The sequence below is a fragment of the Vitis vinifera genome, chromosome 13 (assembly GCF_030704535.1).
Source record: "Vitis vinifera cultivar Pinot Noir 40024 chromosome 13, ASM3070453v1".
Taxonomy (NCBI): domain Eukaryota; kingdom Viridiplantae; phylum Streptophyta; class Magnoliopsida; order Vitales; family Vitaceae; genus Vitis; species Vitis vinifera.
In genome coordinates, this window is record NC_081817.1 from 16882622 (window position 1) to 16891436 (window position 8815).

At 32.6% G+C, this 8815-nt stretch overlaps 1 protein-coding gene across 1 annotated transcript; it reads left to right on the forward strand.

Moving 5' to 3' along the window:
- Window positions 1–4926: 4926 nt before the first annotated feature.
- On the forward strand, window positions 4927–8548 carry LOC100262623 (probable pectinesterase/pectinesterase inhibitor 25). The gene is made up of 3 exons (XM_002273391.5): window positions 4927–5758; window positions 7251–7602; window positions 7706–8548. The coding sequence occupies exons 1-3, from the start codon at window positions 5099–5101 to the stop codon at window positions 8395–8397; spliced, it is 1704 nt and encodes a 567-aa protein (XP_002273427.2). The 5' UTR covers window positions 4927–5098; the 3' UTR covers window positions 8398–8548.
- Window positions 8549–8815: the final 267 nt, after the last annotated feature.

The window sequence follows — 8815 nt, forward strand, 5'->3', positions numbered from 1 at the left end:
ATAAAAAATGAGTCTCACCGTTTCGAGTGGGAATGCAAGTAAAAAATGTGGGTTCACACACGGTAATGTATTTACAAATTGAAATTATAAGAGTGCTCAGGAAGTGATCAGACTATGTTCAAGGTTCAAGATATGGGTCATGACTAAACCATTTGAGTGCAGTTGAATCTCTTGATGAAGAGATAGAAAAGTTGCAATAAAAGATCACAAAGTTACAGGAGTTTAAAACTACAATTACCACTGCGTTGGTGGTGTTGAAGACAATGATATAGAGTTTTAAGCCACAACATTATTAGCTTTCCAAGATGAAATAATTTTATCTCCAATTGTAATTAAAGCATTTGAAGACAAAATTTGTTTGTTATCGAAACTGTCTATCAATATTTTGGGACAAAAACATTTCCTTCCCAAATGTAAGTGGAAATATTTAGAGGCAAAATTATTTTGTTTCAAAAATTGTTCATCAACATAATGGAGATGAAAATATTTTGCCCCCCGATGTATGAAGTAATATTCAAAGTCAATAATTTCATTGTCCAATGAAATCTCGTGTCACCAAATGGTTTACTAAAGATTTGAAAATCTAATTCCCAATGAAAGCTTTTATTTTACACTACAAAAACAATTCGTTGACAAATAGTTTTGGTCACAATATTTCTTTTTGTCATAGATATGATTCTCTAATCAATTTTAATTATTTGTCTCAAAAAATTTAGGGTGACACATTTGTAGAGACAATTATGGAGATGAAATTTTTGTAAAAAAAAAAAACCATTTGACCATAAAAGAAATATTGTAGAAGATCAAACATTTCATCATCGATCATGTATTTTGTTGTAATGAAAGTGAAGGAAAATAAAATATAGATTTAAAATCAATAAATTATTTTTATATGCTACGTTAAACTTATTTCACTTATTTTAATTCTTCAATATAAAGATGAATTAATTTAAAAATATATAAGTTTTTAACTAACTTTTATTATCTTTGATTTTATATATATACTTCATCATACAATCAAACATGAGATTTTCTCATGTAATGTTTGATTCCCAAAAAAATTAAAAGAAATAAAAAGTGGAAAAAAAAAAGTAAAATATAAATTTAAAGTTGATAAATTATTTTTACATGTTACTTTAAACTCATTTAACTAATTTTAATTTTTCAATATAAATTATTTACTAATACATCTAAAAGCAAAAACAAAGAAAAAATTACAACCTTAGAACTCTCAAATCCCAAAGCAATACTCTCACTATTTTAGTCAAAATCTCTTCATATACTTTTCTCCTAATTGCAAAGGAAAATTCTATATAAGAAACTAAGTATATAATTATCAAAAATGCTTTTTCCTAAAAGAAAATCCTGTGATAAGATATTTCCTTTATAATAATAGTAGAAACCTGAATATCTTTTATTAGGAAATTATCTATAATTTTTCAATTTACACAAAATATAATTTTAACACTTTCCAACAAACAAAATTTATATATAGTATACGGTAGATTAATCATAGAGGTGCACAAGGATTCGCGAAAGTAGCAGCACAAGGTGGCAGAGAAGGTGACGGGGCAAACAAAGAAGCAACCGAGTTGATGGGGCAAATAAAGAAGCAACCGAGTTGATTGACCAAATCAAAGACGTATGAATGGAGGAACCTGTAAAAGACACATGGCAAATTGTAAAGGATCGTTTGGAACATATATGGTTATAGACTTATAGTTAAGTTTAAGAAACCCACGGACAACCTAGGACCCTTAAATTATGAGATTGTGAGAAATGAATATTTAAAGGAAACCCAACAAGTGTACTTAATTAATAATCGAGGCGAAGACTGAAATTAGTTGAAAGCAAAGTGAGCACACTTTATTTTTTTTTTTAATCGAAAACTTGATTTTAAAATTAAGGATTAAATTATTAATTAGTAATTTTTTAAAAGTTTAATGACAATAATTTAAATCGTCAAACTCAAAGATAAAAAAAAATCGAACATAAAAAGAAGCCTTTATTTAAAAAGTTTTCTTTTTAAAAAAAGTATTCTAAAAATAATTTTTAAGTTCTTCAATATCCTATAAAATAAAAATCTATTTGAGAAGCTGACACATGTGTTTTTAATTTTAAAGATATTTTAAAAATAACTTTTAGATGTAATATTTTAATTTTAACCCTTTTATATATTTTCTATTAAGTAATTAATGACTTATTTTTTATTTTTAAGAGAAAATATATTTTTTATTTTTAAGAAAAAATATATTTTTTATTTTCTAATAATTACATGAGTTTTCATTTTTTTTTTTTTAGAAAACAAAAAATTATTTAAAAGAAATAGTTACCAAATAGAGCTTAAGATTCAATTTAGCCACCCTTTGGAGCACAAAACAGGCTACCGGGTTTATATCCCATAATTAAGATGAATTCTTGTGAAACGACTTTAAAAATAGAAAAACAAAACATGTAAGGTCATAACTAAAATGTTGCTTTTCTTTGACTCTGAAAGAAGTTTTTGTTACCTCCTTCCAAATAAGACCTAACTTAGGTGTCAACGTAGCATGCCCACTATGGTTTTTTTAAGTCATTTACGTTATGCAATATTTTATTAATTTGATTTTTAATATACACAATGATTTCCCTTAATTCTAATCAATTTATCACTACTTATAAATTGGATGATTTTTATATTAGGTTATGTAATAATTCGCATCCGTGTAAATATTGTCCATTTTAAGTTAAAAAAGACATTCATAACTCTAAAACACTTCTATATGGTTAATAAGAACCTCTATATATATATATATAAACTTTTTCTTTTATTCGATGTGGAATATCATAAACATATTCTCATATATACACAATATTTTCATTGTATCTTACGGAATTATAGGACTAAATAGATAAACACCCCTTACAGGGTCAAACAAACCCCTATAATGTATGGATCTTTCTTAACCCGTATGAATTTCTTTTAACTCTCTAAACGTGTTTTAAAGTTGTAAGGATCTCTTTGAGTAAAAAATAGATAATATTTACACGATTTGGTACAGATTGTTATAGGTTATATTATTCAATTTCATAGTACTTTTACATTTTCTTCTTATTATGCAAATATTTGAATTAGTATCATTATTGTCTATATTAATTTGAACCTTATCTTTATTCAATTATTATTTTGTTTTATTTAACAAAATTTATCATATTTTAAAATTAAAAAAATGCAGGCCTGGGAATATACAAGTATACAAGCCCAACGAAGGAATATTGAACTCAACAAATGGTTTAAGTCCAATAGAGGACATAGTTTACACCATGACTTTGCCTGAGAAATTATAATAATATTAGAATTTAGTCTCAGATTTCACAAAAACCACTTGAAGGATGGGCAGATTTTTTCTCTTTATAAAAATTACTTGAGAGAAGTCGGTGGGTCATAGTCAGCCAGTCGCCATTATTTAAGATAACTGAACAATTCCCACGTTAAGGATTGAATAAGTTGTGGCACAACCACGTGTTCCTGCCAGCTACCGGATTGAGTTGACATTTCCCAACCATATATGTTAGTTTCATTTTTACAAGTTAAGTCTTAAAGCAGAAGCATGCACATCCTAATCATGTTCACAACTTTTAATACGGGTTGCTTTAGTTGCTTAAAAATTTTCTGTTCTGCTTGGATTCTTCCCTTACAATATTCTTCCATCCACATAGGTAAAAATTATGTGGATTATTTAGGAAATTTTTACCACATCTCAATGTGATAATCAAATCATACACATGCACGAGTAGAAAATAATAAAAAGGATAAAAAATTCTAATATGATTTGACAATCAATGTAATCCTTATGTTTACAAAGTGCAAAACACTTTACAATCCACTAATAAAAACAAATTAGAAAAGTTTTAATAATGAAACTCTCGAAAAAAAAGAAAAAAATTCTCAATTAAGATTGTGCTTTTAAAAAAAATAAAATCCTAAAACATAAAAGTGTTAAATATATAATAGGGACAAACTCGATCAATCATTACATATTTCTCGATGAGCGCTACTTCCTTCAAACCTCACGAGTTAACTAGAGAGTTCAACCTCCAACATTATATATCAAACTCATTTGAGAAGTGCTATATATGAGAACTGGAAGCTTTTTTTAATATTTGAAAACCGTTTTCTTTATAAGGTTAAAATATTTTGGATAACTATTTGAAATGATTCTTAAATTAGTATTTGTTAAACGTTTTATTATAGAATAAATTATTAGAAATATTTTTTGATTTATGGGTAAGAAATAACTAATTCTTTATAAAAATATTTTTAACAAAAATTTTAAACATAAAATTATAATAAAATTAAAATATATATTTTATTAAAATCACTCGCAATCAATAGTAATAAAATCCCACAAACCCATGCCTAAAATTTTGAATTAACAACTTATTAACAAAAAAAAAATTACCATGGAAATTCCCACTAATTAGGACATGTGCATATATGATCTACCCCTTTACATTTAACTAAAGGCAAAAAAATGATTTTGTATTTCAAATTGATACTTCTTTCAATTATACACTTAAAAAGAAATTAAATTACAAATCACTCTGTATAATTAAGGGTTGAAAGTACTTTTTCAAATACAATCAATGCATAAACTAATATCCTCCATCTGACATAATACATAACTAAATCTATCAACAAACCACCAATCATTTTCCCTACCATTTATGTTTTTACTTTTGAATGATAAATAGAGTGGGTGGATTTCAGCTACACTTGGCCAAATTTGAGTTGAAGGTGAAGGCCAAAGGCTCTGGTAGAGTACCAAACTGTAATAATTACCATTTATTATAGTATAACTACTCTTCTCTTCTCACTGTCTCATTTTCTCTTTTACCATACTTCCCTTTCCCTGGGTCTCGTCTCATCTGTTCTCTTTGGACCTTCCTATCGTATTTCCTCTGCCCATTCTTTGACAAAATCCACAAGCAGACACCATAGCCTAACCCACAATTATTTTCACGCGCTTTCATTCTCTTTTATCTTCCCTATATATTCTTTCATGCACCCCCTCTTCAACCTCACATCTCCTCCACCAAGAAACAACATTCACCCACAATGCAACTCTATCTCTTTCTCTTCATCTTGTTCTTCACTTTCCTTTCTTTCTCACCGGCTCTCCTCATTTCGGGCCAAGCTCCGCCGCTCACCCCTTCCGCTGCATGCAAAGCCACACTCTATCCCAAGCTCTGTCGATCCATTCTCTCTACTTTCCGGTCATCGCCGGTCCGTCCTGACGCCTACGGTCAGTTCTCTGTGAAGCAGTGCCTGAAACAAGCTAGGAGAATGTCGGAGCTCATCGGCCACTACCTGACCCATAATCAGCGGTGGCCAATGAGCCACGCGGAGGCCGGAGCTCTGGACGACTGCCGGCAGCTGTCGGAGCTGAATGTGGACTATTTGCAGACGATTTCTGGGGAGTTGAAGTCAGCCGAGCTGATGACAGATGAGCTGGTGGAGCGCGTCAGAACTCTGCTTAGCGGGATCGTCACGAATCAGCAGACCTGTTACGACGGGCTCGTGGATTCTAGGAACTCGATGGTGGCTGCATTGTTAGCGCCGCTGTCCAATGCTAATCAGTTGTACAGTGTCTCACTGGGGTTGGTGAGTCGAGCACTAAGCCAGACTCGGAAGCGGCGCAAGAGACGTGGACTGACTGAGAACCGGTTCCTCAAGGAGTTGGACCGGGTTCGCGAACCGACTTCCAAGATCATCGAGGTAATACACAACGTCACTCTTGTCTCGAGGTTTTTCATTTTCCTTTTTATTTTTATATATCATTTCTTCCTTGCTTTTATTGGAAGTAGTGCTGTTAAAATAAGTAGGAAAAAAGCTATGATTGAGTCACGGTGGACTGTAGGAGTTCCAACTCAATTGGTCAAGATTTTATAGATTTTCTTGGACGATACCAAAATATTATATGCAGTCATTATCTAGTGAAGTTGAAAGATGGACACCAAACCAAACCAAACCAATTAAAACCCTCGTTGAATGGGTCAGAGTTAAGTAAAAAATGACATCAGCCTCCCCCGGGAACATAGTAAAAACATGTATTAAAGCCAATAAAAATTGGCAATAGGAATCATTTGTGTGATATAAGACTGCAAAAATTGGTAAAAACATGCTTATCTTATTATAAAAGAGATACATAATAAGACACGAACGAATATTTTATATACATTCCGCGTAGGGTTTGAAGTTTGAACTGAAGTGGCGTGAGGCTCGAAAGCATGGGAGTAATAAATAGAGTCAGTATGAGAGTTTGGAAGGACTGGGTTATTTCAAAATTTGTTGAGTCAGCCACACCCACACCCACATGCATTCAAGTCAAACATGCTATTCATTTCCCAACTTGGTGAGATAGTTTCTTGAGCTGTCAATTACCAAGCCTCTGCTTTGTGGGGTTGCCCATGATCACATGACTTGCATATTTAAACCCTATTTGGAAGGAATCTAAGAAATGTTGGATTCTAACCATTAAATTATTAGAAAATGTTAAGAAATTTAAGTGGTTAGTCATTTTTTAATCATCAATATTATCACAATCTGATATATTTTTAGTAGAGTAAGGCCACTATGATGAGTAATCTCTTTTTATATGTGTACAAAATTTTTTAGTGACCCGGACAAGGAATGACTAAGAAAAGGGAAAGATGACAATAATTTATTTTTGTTTTTGTCAATGATTTGGATAAGGAGCCCATAACCTTTTCAGGGCCTAGGGTCCGGTGGGATGCCCAGATGAGGTATGATATGGATGGGACAAAATTTGTGTCGCGCCTACCGGCCAATTTTTAAGATAAGCCAACCCATGATCCAAGTGCATGAACCATTTGCTTGCCAGATGTCTGAAAAGACGCGCGTTGGCACATTTTTCTAAGGCAGATATTTTGTAAAGCAATTATAGAATCCGAGGGAGTTGGTGCTCATACTTGAAGACGGGTTATATAAAAAATCTGTTCATCACAGAAAAATTATTGAATTTAAATAATAAGCTAATAAACGTTTAGTTATTTTTTATTAGGTTAGAATAACTTATTAAATTAAGTTATTAAGTGAAATTAAGTTATTAAATTGATTTACTAATCACCTTTTAAGTATCATCTTGAATCCCTGAATCGATCATATAGTTAAGCATATGCATGCATAGGTTAATAATACAGCAATCATATAATGCTGAATAAGAAGAAACTGATCAATTTATCTGCAGGTTCTGAAGAAAGGGTCTTTGAATACATCAAGGGGGTCGTCGAGAGGAGGAAGGATTCTTGCTGAATTGGTGGATGGAGGGGTTCTGGTTAGCAATACTGTGACTGTGTCACCAAATGGTACCGACAACTTCACTACCATTGCAGATGCCATCTCATTTGCTCCCAACAGTTCCAATATTGAGGACGGCTACTTCGTAATCTATGTGAAAGAAGGATACTATGAGGAGTATCCCATGGTTCCCAAATATAAGAAGGGTATAATGCTGCTAGGAGACGGGATTAATCGCACTGTGATCACAGGAAACAGAAGTGTGGTTGATGGCTGGACCACCTTCAATTCTGCCACATTCGGTGAGTGAATTAATTTTCATGGTTTAATTACATTTGGTGGGTCTTTCTCCAAATGGATTTATCAGCTTGTATATTTAATTCTGATCACTTATATATGATGCAGCTGTATCTGGAGAGAGATTTGTAGCCATAGACATAACATTCAGGAACACAGCCGGTCCAGAGAAGCACCAAGCGGTAGCCGTGAGGAACAATGCTGATCTCTCCACCTTCTACCGCTGCAGCTTTGAAGGATATCAAGACACACTCTATGCACATTCTCTAAGGCAATTCTACAGGGACTGCATCGTATATGGAACTGTAGATTTCATCTTTGGGAACTCTGCTTGCATCTTTCAGAACTGCAACTTGTATGCTCGAAAGCCCATGCCCAATCAGAAAAACGCCTTCACAGCCCAGGGGCGGATGGATCCAAATCAGAACACTGGCATCTCCATTCACAACTGCACCATTGAAGCTGCCCCTGACTTAGCCATGGACTTGAACTCCACCTTGAATTATCTGGGTCGTCCATGGAAGCAGTACTCCAGGACTGTGTACATGCAGTCCTATATTGGCAGCCTCATCGATCCAGTGGGATGGCTGGAATGGAATGGAACAGTGGGATTGGACACCCTTTACTATGGAGAGTTCGAGAATTATGGGCCAGGTGCAAATACTAGTATGAGAGTGCAATGGCCTGGTTATACTCTGATGAATGCTTCACAAGCTGTGAATTTTACTGTATATAATTTCACAATGGGAGATACTTGGTTGACTAACCTTGATATACCCTTCTATGGGGGATTACTATAGTGAGAGCAACAAAAAGTTTAACTCATTAATTATGGTACTCTTGGAAACTTGCTACTGATCATTTGTTAGAGCTCTATGGCTTGGAAAGTAAACCATAGGCAATATATGTATCTGTTTTCAGAATTTGAAATCAAGTTGACATTGAAATGAACTCTTGAATGCATGATTTCATCATGGTTAACGACAAGCGAAAATTCAGATGTGATTGTAAGATGACATACCTTGATTTATAATGTTAATTAGCTTATTTTGAAAATAAGTGAGTATTTAGTAAAACTTTAAAACTTACTACTTAATGACTTAAATTAACTTTAAGTTGAATTATTTTTAAGTTGTTGATTTAAAATTTATCATTTATTGTTTACTTTAAATATCAAGACTATTTGATAAGGTTAATTTAAAATTTATTCTAAATTAT

Bases quoted from the DNA above. Each gene is read 5' to 3' on its own strand.
- LOC100262623 (XM_002273391.5), top strand. From the start codon at position 5,099: ATGCAACTCTATCTCTTTCTCTTCATCTTGTTCTTCACTTTCCTTTCT. The intron at 5,759-7,250 runs GTAATACACAAC...ATTTATCTGCAG, and splicing joins CGACTTCCAAGATCATCGAG to GTTCTGAAGAAAGGGTCTTT. The intron at 7,603-7,705 runs GTGAGTGAATTA...TATATGATGCAG, and splicing joins CTTCAATTCTGCCACATTCG to CTGTATCTGGAGAGAGATTT.